General features: G+C 44.1%; 1 protein-coding gene across 4 annotated transcripts in view; it reads right to left on the minus strand.

Annotated features, from left to right (window-relative positions):
- The window catches only part of EDARADD (EDAR associated via death domain), a 492,613-nt gene that overhangs the window by 239,395 nt on the left and 230,188 nt on the right, over positions 1–23,030 (minus strand). For all 4 annotated transcript variants that reach the window (XM_085611937.1, XM_085611939.1, XM_085611936.1 and 1 more), the window contains exon 3: positions 17,491–17,530. In XM_085611937.1, coding sequence (XP_085468063.1) covers positions 17,491–17,530 — 40 coding nt within the window. The remainder of the gene's footprint in view (positions 1–17,490; positions 17,531–23,030) is intronic.

The raw sequence follows: 23,030 nt of genomic DNA on the forward strand, positions 1-23,030 counted from the left end.
GCTTCCACCGGCACATGGTGGGCCCTCTTTCACATACGACGGTGTTGAAAGGTGAACTGTGGACCATATGTGCGTCGCAGCGGCTATGACAGTTTCTGGGTACCAGCAGGCTGAGAGTATCATTTACGCACCCACCTTCGCTCACGGCGTCAGCCTCGTGGTGGTGTAAGCTGCGCAAACCTGGCAGACACATTCGCCATCTTGGAAGACAACCATACCCAGAGAAATGTGCCTTTTATTCATACCCCTACGCTAGCCTTGCGTACACCGAGCCAGCCCACTATGCTAAAGATTTTGGGGGGGAGGGGCACATACGCGCTATGTTTTCGTAATCTTCCCTACTGACTGTACTATCATGGTTGCGTCCACTGTCCACTTCACTCAATAGACCATCAGTGTATGTTGACATGTACATGTCTGTGCTCTGCATACTCAAGTCTCTCCGGCACATCCCCTCAACACTTTGCATTGTATACTTTTATAATCGAGAATCACTTATCACCTTTGCACATACTTTGCTCCCATCTCTCCCCGCATTCTGCATTGTGTGGCAGAGGTGCCATGCCATGTTTGGTTTGTGTACATGGCTAGCCACGGTTCCCACAGTACGTAGTGTCGTTGTGTCTGCTAGGTGTACATGTTGTTTGTCATGTTGTATGTGATTATATAAGGTAGCGCGTTTATTCACGAGCAGTGGTTTCTTCCATTTACATATCGCTGTCTTAAAGAGGATACAGAAGTTTTTCTCACAGGTGAAAAGTGCGACCACAATGGCAGTCATTCATTACTGTGCAAGAATGTCCAACTGCACGACGCTTCTAAGCTTACAGCCCCCAATCTTGTGTGCTTTCGTAAAAGCATGCCAACTCCCACAATCAGACCAACATTCACACAGCTTTCTAACAGCAGTTATCTGGTTCTTAATAACATAGACTGCTACGGAATGTGAGCTGGCATACCATATGTCCTTACTGTTTTAAACCGAGTAACTTCCTGTGGCAATATCTATTCCCACCCACACAAAGTAACTCCCACAGTTCAACTTGGTCTTCAATACCTACTTTGAAAACAGATTTCATTAAAGTGAGCAAACTGAAAGCGCTTTTCGTTCAAACAGAAGTGTCCCTCACTTCTGCAAAAGAAATGTATCGACTGCAGATAGCACAAACTTCAAGTAAAATACAGTCCCTTTTAAATACGAACCTCCCATTACACTTTGTGAATTGTTACACACTTTTCAACACATCTGACACTCAAGGGCTGGCACATTTTTTTAACACTGTCTCCTCCGGCCTTGTCACAGGCTTTCAAACTGTTTTTGGTATAATACCAGACTTCATTCATTCTATCATCTCTGGAATACCAGGAACAGTGCCCATAATTCTCACACTGTTTGCGGCCATCCTACTACTATTTTTGCTTGAAAAAATGGCTGCGTTCCCTGTGGTAACAATCATGTCCGACAGAATACGCCTCTACGCGAAGCTACATCAATACCGTGAAAAAATTGAACAACTTTTCGGAGCCAGCTACAACATGACATTTATTTACACATATGTAATCTGTGTGCAACCATCTTTTTATTGCAAAAACTTGCCCATTCGACTGGCAAATGGATCTATGCCTTGCCAACATACCAACAATCGCTCCCGGTATCCAGCAGGTAATGGAGTATCTTGAAAACCATGAACTTGATTGTTTGGGCAGTGGAGCAATGGCCGATGCAACGCTAAAAGGTATCCTGGCGGAATGGGATTTCTGCGCAGCCGTGAAAGATCTCCTGTAACGTGCGACCTTTGACAACATCGCAGATTGCCTGTCAATTCATATTGCCGCTCCAACATTCGAGAAACATTACTGTCCTTTCTAGGATATGAATTGGATCGCTTTGCTTTTCTCACACGATGGCAACAATCGCCTCTTGGAACATTACGCATCTCAAGCCGCTGAAGAACTTCCGGACTGCAAACTCCAAGACTTGTAAGAAATTCACGTTATCCTTGGATTGATTTTTTCTAACTTTTTTGAATTTTTCCTATAAAGTTTTTTAACCCCTTGTGTGCTCATGACGAGCTGGGCTCGTCATGGCCCACAGTCGCCGTGTGCTTATGACGAGCCCAGGGGAAGTGCTGGCGCTCCCCCCCGGGTGGTCGATCGGCGTTTTTGTTACGAGAAAGCAGGGGAAGACCTTCCCCTGCCTCCCCCACCCCCCCTCCGCGTCATCAATGACGCTCTGACGTCATTGGAGGTTTCCCTTTGTTTACCGACGCGCAGGAAGCCATTTGCTTCCTGCACGTCTGTGAACAAAGAGGTAAGTTTTGGGGCTGGAGAGGGGGGATTTAAACGAAAGAGGCATCGGGGGAAAGGAAAGGGTTTTCCTTTCCCTCTATGCCTCTTTTGTGCATTCCTGCTGCACGATTGTGCAATCGTGCAGCAGGAATGCCCACTAGCACCAGGGTTTTTATTTTTATTTTTTTATTTGGGCACTGTGTGTTGGTTGGGGGAGCGGTCCCTTGGGCAAGGGTCACTCCTCCTGTTGGGGGCATATGTTTTGGCTTCAGTTGCCACCCTGAGCGGGGTGCAGAATTTTTTTTTGGGCCATAAAATCGGCCCACTGGGCCAATGTGCAGGGGAGTGGCCCCTTGGGCAAGGGTCATTCCCCTTTGGGGGGCATTTTAGGAAGCTCACTATATTAGTTTTTGTTCTGGGGAGCGACCCCTTAGGCAAGGGTCGCTCCCCTTTTGGGGGCCTACATTTTTGCTTTGTTTGCCCCCCTGGGGGGAGCAGATTTAAATTTATAAAAATGTATTTGGCCCACTGGGCCAATTGAATAAATGTAGTGGGGCCCATAAATGTAGTGGGGAGTGGCCCCTTGGGCAAGGGTCACTCCCCTTTTTGGGGCATACATTTTGGCTTTGTCTGCCCCCTGAGGGGGCAGTTTTCATTTTATTAAAATAAATCGGCCCACTGGGCCAATGTAATAAATGTACTGGGGAGTGGCCCCTTGGGCAAGGGTCACTCCCCTTTGGGGGCTATTTTTGTATGCCCATGATGTTAGGTTTTTTGTGGGGGAGCGGCCCCTTAGGCAAGGGTCACTCCCCTTAAGGGGGCTATGTTTTAGGCTGTCTGTCCCCATGGGGGGGTAGATTTCGCCATTTTTAGGTTGAGCATTTGAGACTTCTTGTATATTCTTTAGTATTTACTTATATGTTTTTATGGTTTGTGTGCTTTGGAGATCAGCCCTAGGACTTGTCTGCTTCCGCTTAGGAACTTTTCTTTCTGATCAACTGACTCTATTTAACTTTTTTTGATAGAAAACGACCAGCAGAGGTCAGTAAAATACCAGAATCACTTCAGCATTCTCTATTTTTCAGTCCACAGAAATTGTCTTCCACGAGCACCCATAGACAATAATGTTTTTTTAAATCATGTATTGTCAGTGATATGACCACCGAAGGCCCAGATTTTATATTAAAAACAGAGCATTGGACTATACCATTTCCCGCTAAAAGGCAATATTTCTCCCCGTGTGTTCCAATACTTGGCGTATCACGCAGTTTGATGCTTACTTTCCCTCCATGTCAAAGAACAGCAAATGTTTCAGGGAGCAGGCTAATGTGCTGCATAGCTAAGTACATATAAGGTCCCAAAGGCGAAACTGATGGCATTGCAAATGCTTGTCTAATGTAGGGCCCACTAGGCCACCAGTGAGGTTTTTGTGGAGAGTGACCCCTTGGGCAAGGGTCACTCTCCTTTGGGGTCAATCTTTGTGGCTGTGTCTGCCCCACAGGGGGTCAGATGGCCATGATTTTTTTTAAATTGGGCCCACTAGACCACCAGGGATTTTTTTGTGGGGCGTGGCCCCTTGGGCAAGGATTGCTCCCATTTGGTGAGCATTAATTTGGCCGTTTCTGCCACCCTGAGGGGCAGATCTATCTGATTTATTTATTTGTAGGGCCACTAGGCCACCCGGGTTTTTGTTTTTTTATGTTGTTGAGCGGCCCCTCGGACAAGGGTCGCTCCCTTTTATGGGAGGATGATTGTGGTCATTTCTGCCCTCTTTGGGTTGCAGAACAGCAGTATGTTTTTAGGCCCATCTGTCCTCAAGGGGGGCAGAAGCCACTAGCCACCTGCGTTTTTTTTTTTTTTGTGTATGGGAGTGGCCTCAAGGGCAAGGGTTGCTCCTCTTTTATGGGGGTGAATATTTTATTTATACTCTTAGGCTCACCTACCCCTTAGCATGGCTGGTGGATTGTGTGTGGACTGGTGCATTATTTGCATATGTGATTGTAATGTTTTTTCTCCTTTTTATTCTTGTGTAAAGCTTTTGATTCCTGTTCGCGATTTCGACAGTGGTGTTCTGCAGTTCTGCGTAGTTGCATTTTTTTGGTAAGAAAAACATTTTTGTTGTATTTACTCCAAATGAGTAATATTGTAATGTATGAATGAATTTGTTTGTAAGTGGTGTCATAATGGCAGCATATTTAGTTAGCGTTTTGAGCATGAAATTCTTTGCGATGTGTTTTGCATTGTCTTATGTGTAATTTTCTTTTCTCTTTCTTTTTTAGTGGGATATTGTTGATCGATACTGTGTCTGTGCAGAGTAAGTGGTGGTGAGTTTAGCTGCTTCTGGCAAGTGAGTGGTATCATTTTGGAGTAGATAGGTATTTCTGATAAAGGTGCATTTTGTTTATTACTTATTTTCCAAAGTGTTTGTTGCTGTTGACTTGTTTGACAAATTACTTTGATTAGTAAGCAGTATGGCTAGCCGTAGAATGAATGCTCAGCAGGTGGTTGGTATGCTTCTTGAATCTTCCTCTGAGCAGGATTATGAGACTGACAGTGCGCCTGAGGGAGAAGAGGGAGGGGAAGATTCAGGCAGTGAGTTTTCTCTCCCCATGGAATCATCGGATGATGAAGGTACTCTCAGTGCAGATGAAGCTACTCTCAGTGCGGATGAAGTGCCTGTTTTAGAGGAGGATACTGCTGTGCCGATGGTGCAAGAGGCATCTTGATTGCAGCCTGAGGCTGCTAAGCTTCCTACTGGAAGTGCTGGACTCTGGGTTGATCCAAACATGGTACAGCCGGTGTTGCCTGCCTTTAGTGGTGATGCAGGGTGTAGAGTGGATTGTGAAACTTTTTTGCCTATACAGTTTTTTCAGTTGTTTAGGGATGATGTATTTTTGGGTGAGATTGTTGAGCAGACTAATTTGTATGCTGAACAGTTTTTGAGGGACAACAGTGACAAACTTAGGCCCCACTCTAGAGCTACCCGGTGGACTCCCACAAATTTGGAAGAGATGAAGAAGTTTTTGGGTTTGACTTTATTGATGGGTTTGATAAGGAAGCCGTCCATGGCTTCATATTGGTCTACCAGTTCCTTAATGGCAACGGACATATTTCCTGCAGTTATGACTCGTGATCGTTATTTGCTTTTGCTACGGATGCTGCATTTTGTTGATAATTCTTTGGCGTTGCCACGAGATCACCCTGACTGTGACCGTCTTTTCAAGATTCGGCCTGTTCTTGATCCCTTTGTAGATCGATTTTCAGAGATCTATGCTCCAGGGAAATAAATATCTATTGATGAGTCTTTGGTCTTGTTCAAGGGTCGTTTGGTTTTTAGGCAGTACATCCCTAGCAAGAGGGCACGCTATGGAATTAAGCTGTATATGTTGTCTGAGAGTAGGACAGGATATGTTTTTAATTTCTGTGTGTACACTGGTAGGGATTCCACTATTGACCCCCCTGGTTGTCCGTCCACTTTTGGAGTTTCTGAGAAAATTGTGTGGCATCTTGCTAGAGAACTGTTTAACAGAGGCCACCATTTGTACCTTGATAACTTCTACACTGCTGTGCAATTGTTTAAGGAATTATTCAAAGTGGACACTTTTGCTTGTGACACAATCCGCTCTAACCGTAAAGGTTATCCAAAAGAGGTTGTTTGCAGAAAACTTCAGGGGGAACAGTGCAATTCCTTGCGTAGTGATGAACTACTAGCTGTGAAATTTGTGGACAGGAGGGATGTGTACATGCTGACTACCATCCATGATGAGAGTACTTCACCTGTGGCTGTTTGGGGTCATATTTCTGAAGTGTGCAAACCTGTGTGCATTTTAGACTACAATAAGCACATGGGTGGTGTTGATAGAGTAGATTAGAGGTTGGAACCTTACACTGCTATTCGTAAGGCTTATGTTTGGTATAAGAAGATGGCCATCCATCTCTTTAATTTAGCAACTTTCAATGCTTTTGTTGTGTTCAAAAAGTGTTCTCCTGCATCAAAGTTGACTTTTGTTCCGTTTCAGCAATCTGTGATAGGCAGCCTTGCTGTTGTGGAACAGGCAAGTGTTCCTAGAGTTGGAGTGGTGGAGGATGTGGCTCGATTGAAAGATCGCCACTTTCCTGATTTCATTCCTCTCACATCCTCAAAAGACTTTCCCACTAGGAGATGTAGAGTCTGTTGGCAAAGAGGTACGCGGAAGGATACTCGTATGTACTGCCCCGAGTGTCCTTCTAACCCTCGGCTGTGTGTCCCTGCTTGTTTTGGAGCGTACCACACGTAAAAGAATTTTTGGGAGCATCCATGAGTGGTAAAGTGAACTGCCTGGTCTGTATTATTTAAAAGATTTGATTCTGTTTCAAGGTTGACATTAGTGCAATGTATTTAGTTTCAAATTTTGTGTTAGCAGATTTGTATCTATTTGCAATTTGTTTGTGTTTTTATTTTTGTCTAAAAAAAATCCTAAATGTGATGGCGGTGTGAGTAGGCTGGCGCTTGGCTGGTGGTGTGCGTGGACTGGTGCTTGGCTGGCGGTATGCGTGGACTGGCGCTTGACTGGCGGTGTGCGTGGACTGGTGCTTGGCTGGTGGTGTGCCTGGACTGGCGCTTGACTGGTGGTGTGTGTGGACTGGTGCTTGGCTGGTGGTGTGCGTGGACTGGCGCTTGGCTGGCAGTGTGCGTGGACTGGCGCTTGGCTGGCGGTGTGCGTGGACTGGCGATTGGCTGGCGGTGAGCGTGGATTGGCGATTGGCTGGCGGTGTGCATGGTTTGGCGATTGGCTGGCGGTGTGCCTGGACTGGCGCCTGGCTGGCGGTGTGCTTGGACTGGCGATTGGCTGGCGGTGTGCGTGGACTGAGGCTTGGATGGCGGTGTGCGTGGACTGGCACTCGGTTAGCGGTGTGCGTGGACTGGCGCTCAGCTGTCGGTGTGTGAGTAGTGACTTGCTGCTGGTCACTACACACACTGCTAGCTGAGTGCCACTCCAAGCAATCCATCAGCTTGTGTGGTTGCTGTGTCAAGAATGTGGGCGTGTTAAAGTGATGGGCCCTTGAATGGCGCTGTCTGCTGGTGTGAGTGTTGCAATGTGATGGGTCAGCGGCTGGCGGTGTGAATGGTTTTGTATGTGTCACACATATGAAAGGTGTATGAATGGCCTGTAAAGAGGTTGGTGCCTTGTCGTGGCTTTACAGCTCACGAGCTGCGAGTCAATTGTTCAGTTTCTCGCCCTTTCAATTATTAACAGTGCATTTCATTTTTGTAATATCACTTGCTTATACAATTGTGTATACTGAACCATCACTCACCCTCGTGCCAAATCCAACCAGTATGTGTGTGTGCTTGAGGATTAGATGGCTGTGCAGTAATATTTGTCTTTCTGAAGCAGGGTGTACCTTGTCCCTTTTTGTGAATGTTGTAATGTGTTGTTTTTGTGCCTGGTGGTGTGAATGGTCTTGTGTGTATCACATATGAAAGGTGTGTGAATGGCCTGTAAAGTGGTTGGTGCCTTGCCGTGGCTTTACAGCTCACGAGCTGCGAGTCATTGGTTCGGTTTTTCGTCCATTTAATTATTGACAGTGCATTTCATTTTTGTGAAATCTCTTGTTATGTCAAAACGATCTGGTTTTGCAAGGGGGGTCAACTGTGTTTTTGGCCCCGTGCTCGGCGGCCATCTAGGGAAACCTACCAAACCCACACATTTTTCAAAAGTAGACACAGGGGGCTTCCAGGAAGTATGGCTTTTGTGGATCCCCAACGTTTCCTTACCCAGAATCCTCTGCAACCCTCATTTTTAGTTGAAAAAAATCTCTTTTTTCACACATTTTTGTGTGGGAAAGTTGTGGGATCACCGGGCTCACTCAAATTTCCCCCCACCCAGCGTTCCCCCAGCTCTCCCGGCAAAAATGGTGCATCACTTGTGTGGGAGGCCCAAGTAGCCGCGACAGGCAAGGGCCCAAAATGTAGTGAGGCGACATCAAAATTGCCTATCTCAAAACCACCTGGTTTTGCAAGGGGGGTCACCTGGGTTTTTGGCCCCGTGCTCGACTGCCATCTAGGGCAACCTACCAAACCCACACATTTCTGAAAACTAGACACCCGGGGGCTTCCTAGTAGGTATGGTTTGCATGGATCCCCCAACGTTTCCTTACCCAGAATCCCCTGCAATCCTCAATTGTAGCTGGAAAAAATCCCTTTTTTCACACATTTTTGTGTGGGAAAGTTGTGGCATCAACCGGCTCACACAAATTTCCCACCACCCAGCGTTCCCCCAAGTCTCCCGGTAAAAATGGTACCTCACTTGTGTGGGAGGCCCAAGTACCCGCGTCAGGCAAGGGCCCAAAACGTAGTGAAAACCACCTGGTTTTGCAAGGGGGGGTCACCTGGGTTTTTGGCCCGGTGCTCAGCGTTTCACTGCGAAATTGAGGTGTGACCACTTTGCGTTTTGCGCTGTTTCCTGTTGCGGGCACTAGGCCGACCCACACAAGTGAGGTACCATTTTTCTCGTAAGACTTTGGGGAATGCGGGGTGGGTGGAAATTTGTGGATCCACGCAGATTCCAGAACTTTCCACCACAGAAGTGTGGGGAAATTGTGTTTTTTTGGACAATTTATTAGGTTTGCAGGGGATTCTGGGTAACAGACCCTGGTGGGAGGCAGTCAAGTCATCCCATCCTGAATTCCCCTGGGTGTCTAGTTTTCAAAAATGTATAGGTTTGCTAGGTTTCCCAAGGTGCCCGCACAGCTAGTGTTAAAAAACTACAGCTAGGCACTTTGCCAAAAAAGGGTAATTTTTCACTGCAAAATTGAGGTGTGACCACGTTGCGTTTTGCGCCGTTTCCTATCGCGGGCACTAGGCCGACCCGCACAAGTGAGGTACCATTTTTCTCGTAAGACTTTGGGGAACACGGGGTGGGTGGAAATTTGTGGATCCACGCAGATTCCAGAACTTTCCACCACAGAAATGTGGGGACAATGTGGTTTTTTTGACAATTTTTTAGGTTTGCAAGGGATTCTGGGAACAGAACCTGGTGGGAGGCAGTCAAGTCACTCCATCCTGGATTCCCCTGGGTGTCTAGTTTTCAAAAGTGTATAAGTTTGCTACATTTCCCTAGGTGTCAGCAGAGCTAGTGTTCAAAAACTACAGGTAGACACTTTGCAAAAAAAGGGTAAATTTTCATTGTGAAAATGTGGTGTGTTCACGTTGGGTTTTGAGCCATTTCCTGTCGTGGGCACTATGCCTACCCACACAAGTGAGGTACCATTTTTATCGGGAGACTTAGGGTAATTCAGTTTTGTAAAGCAACTGTTATTGCTTTCAAAGAGCTTTCATAATTAGAAGAAGTTACAGGTAAACACGTTGACACAAAAGGCTGTTTTTTTCAACTAATTTTCAATTTTTCCTATATTTACCTGTTAGTTTCTATAAAGAAACCTTGATGGATCTACAAAAATGACCCCTTGCTGAACTCAGAATGTTATCTACTTTTCTAAAATGTATAGCTGTCCAGGATCCATTATTGCTTTCACACCCATTTCTACCATTAACTGAAGGAGGTTGAAAGCACAAAAAATAGCAAAAATAGGTTATGTCCCAGAAAAATGCCAAAACTGTGTAAAGAATGTTGGTTTTCTGACAAAAGTCTGTCATTCCCTAAAAGCTGGGGAAATGGTGATTTCAGCCCCACAAACCTTTTTTTGATACCATTTGCAGAGAAAAACCCAGACGCTTTCATTTGCAGCCCATATTTCCAATTTTTCCCCAAAAAATAAATAAATTTGCTGTACTTTGGCTAATTTTTTGGACCCCTCCAGGGGAATCCACAAACCCTTGGTACTTTTAGAATTCCCATGATGTTTAAAGAAAAGGACACAAATTTGGCATGGATACCTTATGTGGTCAAAAAGTTACAGGGGCCTAAGCGCGCACTACCCCAAATAGCCCAAAAAAGGCTTAGCACGGGGGGGTGGGGGGGAGGAAGGCCTAGCAGCGAAGGGGTTAATACACTTCAATTGAACTATTTCCATATAACTTTCTAAGTATACTCAGGCATTTGTATTCTGTTTTCATTATTGCCCCTTACGTCTTCAGCCTAACGGGATGGGTGATGTATAGCCTATGCAAATACGCTATTTACTTGCTAAATTAGCCTAAACCCGACATCCATTTTGAAACCATGTCTATTCTTTGTGCACACATCTCTCTGCCTGCCTGTTATCCACGAAGCCTTTTCACACAAATTATCTCATCCTCTGCTCACAAGCTGGCGATCAAGATCAAAAAACACGACATTGTTTAGGAACTAGTTGGCACAGTCTGGTAATCGTATCCTACCTTTATTTTCATTATAGAATTTACTCATTCATGTCTAATAGCTATTATTTATGTCACATGGAACTGTAACATGTATTGTGCAATTCACTGATGCAGCAGCTTAGGGTTGAATACAGCAGAAGCGGTTGGAGTTTGCCTCAGCTCGATGTCTTAGCTCTTGCACAAGAATATTTTTTTGAAAGGGCTGAAGACAATAATGTATGGTTTGACAAGAAGGGTACCGAATGTGCTTCTGAGAAGCTCAATGTTTGTGTTCCTCCTCAAAGTTTCGATGTGAGTAGAATTATTACCAATTCTGACACGCACCAGATTGAATCTACTGTAGAAGAGATTGCTGACTGTTCTGCTGTTAATAATTTTGTGTTACAAAAAAGGAGTATCAAGGTACCCAACAAGTTTGATGATTACATTTTGGAATATATATTTTTTTCATTTGTTTTCTTAAAGGATACATGTGGTAATCGTATCCTACCTTTATTTTCATTATAGAATTTAGAGTCATTCATGTCTAATAAGTATTGTCTATGTCACAGGGAACTGTAACATGTAATGTGGAATTCACTGATGCAGGAGCTTAGGTTTGAAAACAGCAGAAGTGGTTGGAGTTTGCCTCAGCTGGATGCCTTAGCTCTTGCACCAGTGGGTCCATTTATGGCACTTAAATAAAGACACTTTTTATATAACTTGCAGACTCCATCGCTTTATTACACACAGCCACTTTCTTAGACACACCTGATTTCACCATTTGTCTTCTGTGGCATTGCAACATTCTGCATTATATTCTTCACGATTATTAATTTATTCCTGCTTGCTAAAACACTGCATTCGAGTCTTCACACCTGTAGTGGTGAGTAGTTTGCTTCCCACTCCCTGTATAGTATAAACGCATATTAACACTACTTACACAGGTATGCTACAGCGGCCAGTATCCTACAGTGCCCAGAGCACATCACTTTACAGCAATCAGCTCACGGCTTAGGCTCACGGTTTGATCCCCGAGTCTTCAGACCGGTAGGAGTGAGTAATTTGCTTCCTACTCCCGCTATAGTCTAAACGCATACTAACGCCACTTGCACAGCTATGCTACAGTGCCCAGAGCACATCAGTTTACAGCAATCAGCACACGGTTTAGGCGCACGGTTTCATACCCGAGTGTACCGGCACCTCAACCCAGCACCATCTCACCCTGGGTAAAACAGCGCTCTCAACATAGAAGCTGATATGAACAAAGAATTAGTATGGACAATTTCATGAAGATTCATCAAACGACGGCAAAGTTATAAGCAAAACAAAAAATGATCTTCCTATGGAAACTTGGTCCTAACTATAATTACCTACTGGCGACCGTCAGTAGGTAATATATATGGGATTCGGCTGAGCAGTAACCCCAAGGCCAGAACATATTTCAACTCCGTGATCAAGGTGGCAGTCTATACCACAACAATTAGCTGGACGGTGCATGTAAAAAACACACTCTCTGAGCTGGTTCTTAGTCCGATTTGGAAAAATTCTTCATCAATCACAAACAACGTACTTGACCATATCAAGCAGGAATACTGGCTCTCAAAACTAAGGTAAGTAGTGTGTGCATTAAAACATGGCTCCCTATTGAACAACTGCCTCTTGCATAAGGGAAACATAGTTCTCAAAACCTATCTGATATGGGTTTTATCTAGGGCATGACTCACCTTATATCACAAGTTTAGACTGGGAACCCTTCTCACATAAGTCTATGAAACAAAATGGGATAAGTCGAAACCTAGCAATGGTCTTTGTGATTGTAAGTGTAACACAGGTGGAAACTCAGCTTCACATTTTATACTTTTCTGCACAAAGACAAGGTCCCTGTGCAAAACGTGGCTATCACCCCTATTCAAAATCTATGGTATTATTCGACCTACTAATCACTCGTAATTTGTTACAGGACAGATCGAACACAAATATATTTAACAGTAGCATCTTACATCTTGACCACCTGATTAATGACCTAAAAGACAGAGGGAAACAGAAAATGTAGCATTAGGTTACTGACTCCCCTAATTGGATGTCCATTGCCGTTTCCATGCACTGAACATATGGCCATGCACCATTGTGAGCAGTTGGGTCCAGGGAATTCAACAATATTAAGAAACAACTCAACAATCACAGTGGTTTTCTCTATAGAATCGCGATGCACTGTTCTAAAATGTAACAATTTTTATTGACAACAATAAATAAATATTACACCCTGAATCAAAGCTGGATGATGTACTTTTGATTATTGTGTCCCAACCTATTAGATGCGTGTATAAAATGATGGTATGATGTGACTTGTCCACCAGGTTTGATATGCACGCAGAGTATTTATTTGTACAGTTTTATACAGCAAGAACATGACAGTACGAAGTTACAATGCCTACAATAGGAACAATAATTATAAAGTAGGGGGAAATAAAAGAGTATATGAAGACACTATCACAGAAGTCCAAAAGTTAACAGTCGGAGGAGTATTATTTCTTGATTCCAAGCAGAGCCAAAGCTTGGATCAAGAGATAAATCAATACACAGCTAAATAAGTGTGAGGAGGGAGGGGGCCAGGGGCTGAAGGCAAAATGGAGAGGAATCAGTATGGTACAGGTACGTTCAGTACAATCTGATAAAAGAGGAAACAAGGAGGGAAGTAAAATTCCAGAGAAGGCCATAAGTGTACTGGGAGCTGAAGGAACGAGGAGGTATAGGCTGAAGAAGAAATGAGCAAAGGAGTAGGAGTGAAAACTCCAGGCATCAAGAAATTAGTGAAACGGAGACTGTAAGAGTTAAGCCACAACTTGTAAATGCCTAGGAAAAAGAAGAGACTTCAGTTCATTTTTAAACGTAGCTGGACAGGACAGGAAATTAGTCTCTTAAGATCATGAGTCCTCATTTATAGGGTTTTGGCATAGGGTGGATCAGCAAAGCACCTTGCTGCACTGCCCTACATCAAAGTGAAAGGGCAGCAATGCACCGTATTTATCCAAGACAATGCATTCCTGTCCTTTCCCCCCGATGCTGGTGCTGTTTAGGGGGCCTAGCACCAATGCTGCCCCCCTTGCATCAATGGGTGCCTGTGTTTTTGGTAGGATTGTTTTCTGCAGGAAGGGGCACCTTCCTGGACAAAAACAATCCTGGGAGGCTTTTTCCGACTTTACGTGTCCTGCTGAAAAAATGAGGACAAATAAAGGTATTTCTCCTCGTAACGCCTCACCTTGGGAAGCATAAGATCTTGGTGCATCCCCTGGTCTACATGGTTTTGGAAATCTGGGAAAGCGTCAAAGTCCATGGGTGTTGCATGGGAACACCCACCGCAATGCCCATGGAATGCCTTCCAAGCGCAGAGTAAGGCAACGCAGCGATTTGGGCTGCCCTGTCTTACTCCATATCTATGAGGCCATTCAAACCCATGCAAGGTAGATTGCTTTTTTCTAATTCTTATATCTTTCCCTGTTGATGTATTTGCCACTAATAGCAGGTCTTCTAACTTTTAGGGTGAAGGTTTGGGGATGACAGAGAATATGGTCAAAGCATCAGACATCAGGGTGTACAATCAGGGTGGCAGGCTCAGTGACACCACAATACCTTTCACAAAGCAAAGATCAGTGGCGGCTCCTCCATAGGGGCGTCGCCCCACTGCTTTCTTCCAGTGCGAGAAGGCAGAAACATATAATCGTAAAAGTACCATTTTATGTTACTGCTTCTCGCACTGCAGAAGTGCCTTGAGTGCCTGGTTGGCGGCAGGCAGGCGGGCGGTCCTGCTCAACGGCAGGGGGAGTGGCTTGCCCACTGTTGTGAGTACTGACTGTTTGGTCGGCCCCAGGGCCGAACAAAGCAGTCATGCGCACTCCCCCTTTTTCTCTATGTAGGCTGCTGCATGCAGCCTACATAGAGAAAATGGCCCGGCTGGGGCGCTCTTCGCTCCGCTGCACCAATCGCTGCCATTGCAGCATTGTGATTGGCTTGGGTAGGGGAGGGAGGCTGCTGGCTCAGGGCTGGCTGCTTCCTGTTCCTGCAGCAGGAACACGCAGGACCCGGCTCATCTGCACAATTACACCGTGACCAGCGGCAAGGAGTGTGGGCCGAGGGACTAGGGTTTATTTTCTTAGCTTACACGCCGGGAAATGCAAACAGTTTACTACTCAGCCATTTACATAATGATTCATGACAAAAAACTTCGGCTAAATTTAGCAGTTTATCGGAATGCCGGTGCCTAGCATTGGGTTTGGCGTTGCGTGGATTCCAGCAGCGTACAAAAGTCACAAAGACAAATGGGAGTTCAAATGAACCTTTTGCGATGACTTTCAAACACATACTTGAAGCAGAAAACACCACGGACTTTACCAGCTCGAGCGCCACACTGGCTTCTCGGTGATTTGTTGCACGTGTTCTGCACACAGAAGGAAGACACTAGACGCAGAGTTCCTTCATCAGAGCTCCACCAGGGAAGGAGTCTAGGCTAGGCTCTGCACAGAGGAGCCCAGGTGAGACAGGCTTGTGTCCTCTCCTAAACGACGAGGCAGAATTAGAACCGTCTGGATACTTCCACCTATTACACCACAGAACACCGACAATTAACCTGGCTGGGGCACCATCCACAGCCACACACGTATGTACAGAAAGACAGAGGCTGCTCGGTAACTGGCAGTAAGGTACGTTTTACTTATTTTAATTTTTTTATTCCCCCCCCCCCCCCCCCTCCCTCCCACGAGCATGCCGGCCATGGCTGGTTAATGGGCTATGAAGTCTGGGTGTTTACAGCCTTGGTCTGTTTGAATTACAAACAGGGCGGTTAGTTTGTTTCAGTGGGATGCATGTATACTGTAAGATATCTTTTGTGGACTTTTGATGATGCCAAATGGAGGGAACTGCTCAGAAGTAAGCTGTTTTTTGTGCCAATCAGCATGTTCACGTTCGTGCTGAAAACTCAAAAAAGTCACCATTAAAGCAGTAAAAGCACTGCATCTTCTGTTTGTGTTTAGTCGCCTTGGAATATTTTATGGCGGAGATGATCGGCGCAGTCTTGGAGGGAGAGGCGAGGGCAGAGCCCTTACAAAGCACCTAATTGGAATGCTAGCCCACACAAAGCTATCTGATTGCTTTCAACAGAGCTGGCAGGGGCAGAATGTATATTTTAGGGGAAATAAGATCTGCTTGTGAGTGAGAGATATGTACATTAGAACTGAACAGAAAACATTAGCCTTAATTTTAATATTTAACATTATGTAAAACCAATAACAGATGAGGGCTATAATATTTAAGCAGGCACCCGAGAGACAGAAGCGTTATCGCAAGAATACAGTGTCATGGAAACCTTTGGAGAACATCCAGCTGTTGTGAATAGCAGTCATTCTTTCAGCAGGGCTGGAGCAGGGTGCTTTTGACATAGATAAATATGAGCTCATTAATAATGATGTAAGTCAATTTACTAGTTTTTGTCACAAGGGACCATGTTCGCTCCTATCAGCCGCTCTTCAATGCATTTGCATAGGGTATAACATATGCATCGGCAGAACATTATTTTTTATGTGTCTCCATTAGTCTATGCAAGAGAGTTAGTAGAAACCAATATTTTAATAATTGGAACTCCGGAGATTGTGAACACATTGTGCTGGCATGGGTTGAAGTGTAATGGCCAGGAACGCGCGGATAGAGGCTTTAAGATGTAATAAGTATCACCGATTATAAGATTTCACACCCTGAGATAAGGCCCGGTTCACTTTATGTTTCAGGCTTTTATCAAATGTTCGCTTATCCCTTCCATAGGGTCTTTGCGCTAATAAGACTGTTGGGTAAAAAAGCTAAATATGCAGAAAAATAGCCAGGTCCTCATTGATTTATGACAATAATACAGACCTTGACGATCCCGATTCAAGTTGCGCCTAGGTTTCTACTGCATGTGGATTAACTCTTCAAGTATCAGGAATACTTAGAGGGTATTGAGGATTAAGTTGAGGGGTTGCATGTCAGTGGAAGAGTCTGGTAATTACATTGGTTTCAGTGTTAACAACATCTGGTACATAAATATAACCGTCACATAACAAGTTACTTGGTCTGAGAAAGCTAAAATCGTCAGAGGTACTTAGCAATGCACTGTATCTCGAAGTCTGTTATGAAGCTCTGTGGTTATACTGAATAAGCAGCTACCTATGTTATATGTCATTTCTTTATTAATGTAATAACTGTACTTTCACAATTGCTTTATTAACCCTTTCTCAAATTTGCTTGAAAATGCACCATTTGTCCACTCTTTTGTCAAAAAATTCTCGGAGAGAGAACCCCCCCCCCTGAACTCCCCATAGGGTGTTGAGGCTCGCTTGCTGCGCTCGCTCGCTGCGGTGCAGAATGACAATATTTTTATGACTCACCGCTTTCAAATGTCACCAGCCGCCACTGGCAAAGATCTACTGTACTCCGTGAATGATGTACTCGCAATTGAAGCATTTAAGTAATTATGGTATGACTGTATGCTGCCTAAAATCGTCAGCTGGAATTTTATACAATTTGGTAAGATTTTTCTTACGGTGTTCCACTGTGCAAATGGAGAAACGTTCACAGTTTAGGGGATGACAATAAAACAAAAGAAAGCCGTATCTGGATACGTAGGCAATGGGAAATCAGAGATATGATCGGTTGGTGTTTTTCATGATGGTTCTGGAAATGTATTGACCATAGTCAATGAAATATATTCAAAGTATATACCAACGTATATTTTCCTATTTTGTCAGTTAACTATAAACAAAACATCGTTATTACTGATATGACAGTCAAATATGAATACCTGAGCAAAGTAACTAACAATTAGCTTAATGTAAATTCTTAATTTAAATTGTAGCGTGAATGTAATAGTAACGTTGCATATACTGTACCTTCAGGGAGGGCTGTGTCCTGAACAGGGTATTTTTCAATCTGTTTGTTACAAGAAAAAATAGGTTTCGTTTGTTATCTGTGGTGTAATTTTACTTCGAAACACATTAGGAAGAACATTTGGTTTAAAATCTACCAACAAACGAAATAGAGGTGACACTATAGACATTCCGCTTTAAACCACAGAATAACAGCATACATCTATATTAGGTAACGTTTTCTAGTCGCTGTACTGCTAAGAAACATTCAAAGTATCTGTGTCTAATAATCGACTGAGTTTGTACTTACTGGAATAGAGGGGCATCTCTACAATGTCGACAAACACTCTGAAGGTCTGAAGTGTCTTAGGAGTTGTTTAGTGCTATACAAAACTCCCAAAAATAAACACAAAATATAAACGAGTATGAATCCATCCATCAATATATTTAGCGTGAATGCACAGAGGCAGTATTAATCATAATGAATAGCTATGGCGGGTTTTCGATCGTTTCCTCTTTGCACGCAGCTGTTATGCTTGGGGACTGTATCACAAATATCGCCTTTTTCACAAAGAGTGCAAATGGTGTTGTAGACATTGATGTCATGCCAGCGTGGCTCGGGGAACATCCCTTCAGTGCTATTGAGCGCAGAAACACCAAAGCGGTTTAATCAGTGACAATGCACAGCGTGGCACCTAAGAACAAACATGTTGTATGATCGTGCAAGTAGTGCACTGTATTCTCCTTAGTACAATCTCTGGCAAGTTCTCAGCACAGATATAACTCTATGCTCCCTTCCTATTCGGATGCAGTTGAAAGCAACAGCGGACTAAACAAGCATTTGCAATGCAATAGGTCTCGCATTTGCCAGAATTTTAGCTATTCGCATTATAAATGAGAATGCCTTTTGTTTATATGTTTTGAGAACCTGCAAGCGGCGCATAAGCACGCACTTAGACTTATAGTCCTTGCTTATGAGAAGCAAGGCTGGCAGTAAAAGAGGTGCAGTTACTGCCAGCCTTGCTTCTCGGAATCAAGGGCTACAAATACAAACTCTTGAAGAGAACACTGTGTTACGGAAGAGATGTGATCAGTAAATGTGACAACATGGAAGGGGTCATACTGCTGTGTTTGAAGCTGTCCTGGGAAAGCATAACGAGATACCAGTTACATCTAAACAGGAGTTAAAGAACATCTTTTTGTCATATAAGAACTCATGTAGGAGGGAACTAATTAAGAAACAAACCACATACCAGTTTTACCACCAATATATGGATACGCTGGGTTTCCAATCCTATCTCTCTTTTGTCACAAGATCTTCCCATCGTTATGTATTAACCAGATTGAGATTAGGCCTCGTGCACCATCTGGTTACGTTTCCTGTAATTAACCAGCACCCAGTTACCCCTTCAAGTCAAGTCAAAAAGCTTTATGTCGATAAAAATTGTATCATAAAAGCATTGACATACAAACATACAAGATACAATATATCGAAAGGAAGACATTAAATTTAAAATATGGAGAAATGTAAATAAAAACAAACATTTTAGCTGCTCAACTAATCTTCTTAACACCAGCGTACAAGATATAACAGTTTTAAAAATGTGCATTAAAAGTCAATATGGAGTTTATTCATTGAGAATCGGTAAGAAGAAATGTTACATTTCGATAATAAAAAGACAGTTTCCCTAAAGAATGGGTAAAAAAGAATTCATATTGGTCGACGTAAAAATGTAGCCCTAATATTCCAAGACCACCCAAAGAATTTTGCCACACCACAAACTAGCACTGGGCTGGTGTCGGAATGTAAAATTCTGAGTGCAACCCGGAAGTTCGATGTGCCCAGCAATCGACATACAGGTCCCAACCATCTACTTCTTGGGTTTTTATAGGCTGGGCATTCGAACATAATATGCGCCGTATTTTCCACCAACCCACTGCAACTCAGGCAAGTTGATGGGGTTTGGTGGGGTGGCTTCCATTTGCTTGTGCGTTCGCGGGTTGCCAATATATCAAGTCTAAATTGGATGTACAGCGATCTGTCCCTAGAGTTCTGTACAAAATCCAAATACGGCTCAAGGCTGGTGGCCTGTTTGTGTATATAGAATGCTTCGGTCAGGTTACCCAGATTAGGGTTACTGGACTCCTGGGTATCTATCCAAGTCCAATAGGCTCTCTTCAGGTCTGCCTTACCCAAGGGTACACCTTGCTCCCAAACTTCTCTGAGGCCTAACTGCAGTAAAGACTTCTTAATACAACAAAGCCAACTGATTCTGTGGGACCCCGGGGAGTTCATTACTTCTCTTAAGCCCTCAGTATATTTCGTTAATTCTGGAGTACGCCATAGTCGAGCCCAGAAGAGCAGGGGGCGTAATCTTGCCATGTCCTTAATCGGGCATCTGCCCAGGTCTCTTAAGAGAGGTTTGAGTGGAGTTCCCCTTGGGAGTGAGACTAATTCTCTCATAAATTTATTTTCGGACCGGGAGATTTCTTTGAGATTGTCGAAGCCCCAAAGTTCGGCACCATACAGTGCCGAACTAACAGCTTTAGCCTGGTAAATCACTAGAGCGGGAGCGATTGGTCTGCTGTGCGAGATACGATGTTCTTTGATGATTGTTCCCGCAGCCCGTTTGTGATTTAGCAGCATCTTATCAATATGGGGTCTCCAACTTAATCTGTCAGAAATTCTTATACCGAGGTAGTCAAATGTTTTAACAAGCTCCAAAGGTGCACCATCAAGCTTGAGTGTGACTTTAGATGGTTTTCGTAAATTAAATGAGAGAATCTTGGTCTTTAAAGTGTTAATACTCAGACCTCTCAAATTACAGAACAAATGAAATCCGTCCAAGAGCTTTTGCAGCCCTGCCGGGGTTTTAGAAATTAGCAGGGTATTGTCAGCAAATAATAATGTGGGGACTCTATCACCAGCCAATGCCGGGGCGTCGGCGGGAATATCTTGTAAAAACTTCACCACCCCATTTACAAATAGAGAAAAAAGGGTGGGGGCCAATACACAGCCCTGTCGAACTCCCCTATTTACGGGCATCTTTTCAGTCTTCTGGGCCTGGGTACCCCACCTCACCTGAGCATAGTTGCCCTCGTGCAATCGGACCAAAAGGTCAAGGACAGGAGAAGGTACACCCATATCCTTCATGACCAGACATAATCGATCTCGGGGGACCAGATCGAAGGCGGTCTTCAGATCTATAAACGCCAAGTGGAGGCTACCCTTGCCAATCAAAACCACCTTCCAATATAGGAGGAGGAGTCTGAAGACCTGGTCAATTGTGCTTGTATTTGGTCTGAATCCCGCTTGGTAGTGGGAGAGGATATTGTTCTCGTTAGCCCACAGCAGGATTCTTTCCAGTAAGACCCTGCCAGCAACCTTCTGGCCAGCGTCAATGAGGCTGATCGGTCGGTAGTTGGCAGGGTCCTCCCTGGAACCCTTTTTGAGTATTGGGATCACCTCAGCTCCTTTCCAGGATTCTGGGATAGGCGACCCCTTAAGGAGAGCGTTGAGGAAGAAGGCAAAATACTTCGCCCAATGTTTGGGGTCCGATCGATACAAGTCACCGGGGAGACCATCAGGGCCTGGGGCCTTTGCTGGGACTATTTTACTGATGGCAATCTCAACCTCCGTCTCTGTAAAGGGATCATATCCCTCAAGATTGGGGGTGGCCATCACAGTGTGTGCAACAGACCAGGGGCTTTGGGCATCCTCTCCAGAATAAAGCTTCGTAAAATGGACAAACCACTCCTGGTTCGTAATGTTTATTGGAATTGCATCGGGATCACAACCTCTTGAATATCTACAGAGGTTCCAAAAAGCGTTTCCGTCTTTAGCAAGGCTCGCAGCTTTGAGAGCCAACCAACGGGATTCTTCCCAAGCTTGCTTGGCTCCCAACACTGCCTTTCTATATTCTTTCCTGGCAATTTGTACTTGGTGGCAATCGCGGTTTTTAACGGCGAATATTAGGTTGTTCTTTTTTTGCCTACACTCAGTGGTGTACCAAGAGTCAAGGGCTTTATGCTTGTTAGAATTTCTGGGAGAAAAAGGTTCCCAAAAAAGTGACCCAATCAGCTCCACTGTGTCTGTATAGATATTCCCGGCCCTTAGGTGCCCATCTGATTTGTCACTTACTCCCTGGAGTTCCGTGGTTTTAGCTAATAAAATCTCTTTGATGGTCAAGAGTTTTTGGTCATCGGAAGAGATTTTAGACCATTTGAGAGGTCTCTTACAATTTGACGGAATAACTTCCTTGGTGGACATGATAGGTCTAGTGCCAGAGCTTGATGGATCGAGAAACCATGGGCTCTTCATGGTCAAGCACAGAGGATTATGATCACTATCAATAGTGGAAGCTATGACCAGATCCGCTGCGTTTTGCCAGTTACCCCTTGTCCTTGTGACGGGTCCACAAAACAAAGCACTTTGCACTTTCTGTTTTTGTGATCTTTTTCTGCCTTTAAGGATCGTCTATCTCAAGCCCTTGTTTAAAAAGTGTGAAACCAATACCATCAAAGCTGCTATGACCCTACTTTTTGCACTTAATGACCTTGATGTATGTTTTTATACTGCTACTTTTCTTTTAAGTGCAATCAAGATAAGAAAGAGTATGCTGTTCTAATGTGAACCTTTATCCTTCATTAAGTTAGGGACAGTCTAATTGTTCCTGTACTTTGCATTTTAGCTATGCACTTTGCACTTTAGCTTTTGTACTTTTTAAGTCTTTGCGAGTTGATCCGTCGCTATCGCTATTAATATTAGGTTACGCTGCTATGAGTCCATTGTTTATATCTGGAGTTTTGTTTTAACTTACGTACTATATACCGGACATTGAAAAGCCCCGATGGTTCCCCCTAATTTAAATATGCAATGCTATTCTGTGCTTACTGTTTCAAGAGAAGATAACTATAGTCAGTCGGTTACTGTAAAATGATAACTGTAAGTGTTTCAATATTGTATGTAGATCTGTATCATGGTATTTTAGTATGTCATGTGCTATATATTGTGCTTTTATGGTTGTATGTCCCAACCGAATAAAGCCTAATTTGAATTGAATTGAAATTGACAATGCCTTTTGTTTATATGTTTTGAAAACCTGCAAGCGGCGCATAAACACGCACCTAGACTTATAGTCCTTGCTTATGAGAAGCAAGGCTGGCAGTAAAAGAGGTGCAGTTACTGCCAGCCTTGCTTCTCGGAAGCAAGGGCTACAAATACAAACTCTTGAAGAGAACACTGTGTTACGGAAGAGATGTGATCAGTAAATGTGACACCATGGAATGGGTCGTACTGCTGTATTTGAAGCTGCATGTGTGCAGAGTCGAACGGGTCAGTATGAGAGCTGATGGGGCAGTTTAAACAGAAGTGGCAGGAAGCATAGTGGGAGAGTGTGTGAGAAAAAGGGAAAGGAAGCAGATGGGGAGTGTGTGAGCAGAGGGGTCAGGAAGCATAGAGGTAATGTATGAGGAGAATCAGCTGGGAGAAGAAGGGCAGTGAGTGAGCAAAGATCCCTACTCCTGAGGCGAAAAGCCGGGAGCTGCATTTCCTGTTTTAAGCT

This window comes from Triturus cristatus, chromosome 6 (genome assembly GCF_964204655.1).
Source record: "Triturus cristatus chromosome 6, aTriCri1.1, whole genome shotgun sequence".
NCBI lineage: Eukaryota > Metazoa > Chordata > Amphibia > Caudata > Salamandridae > Triturus > Triturus cristatus.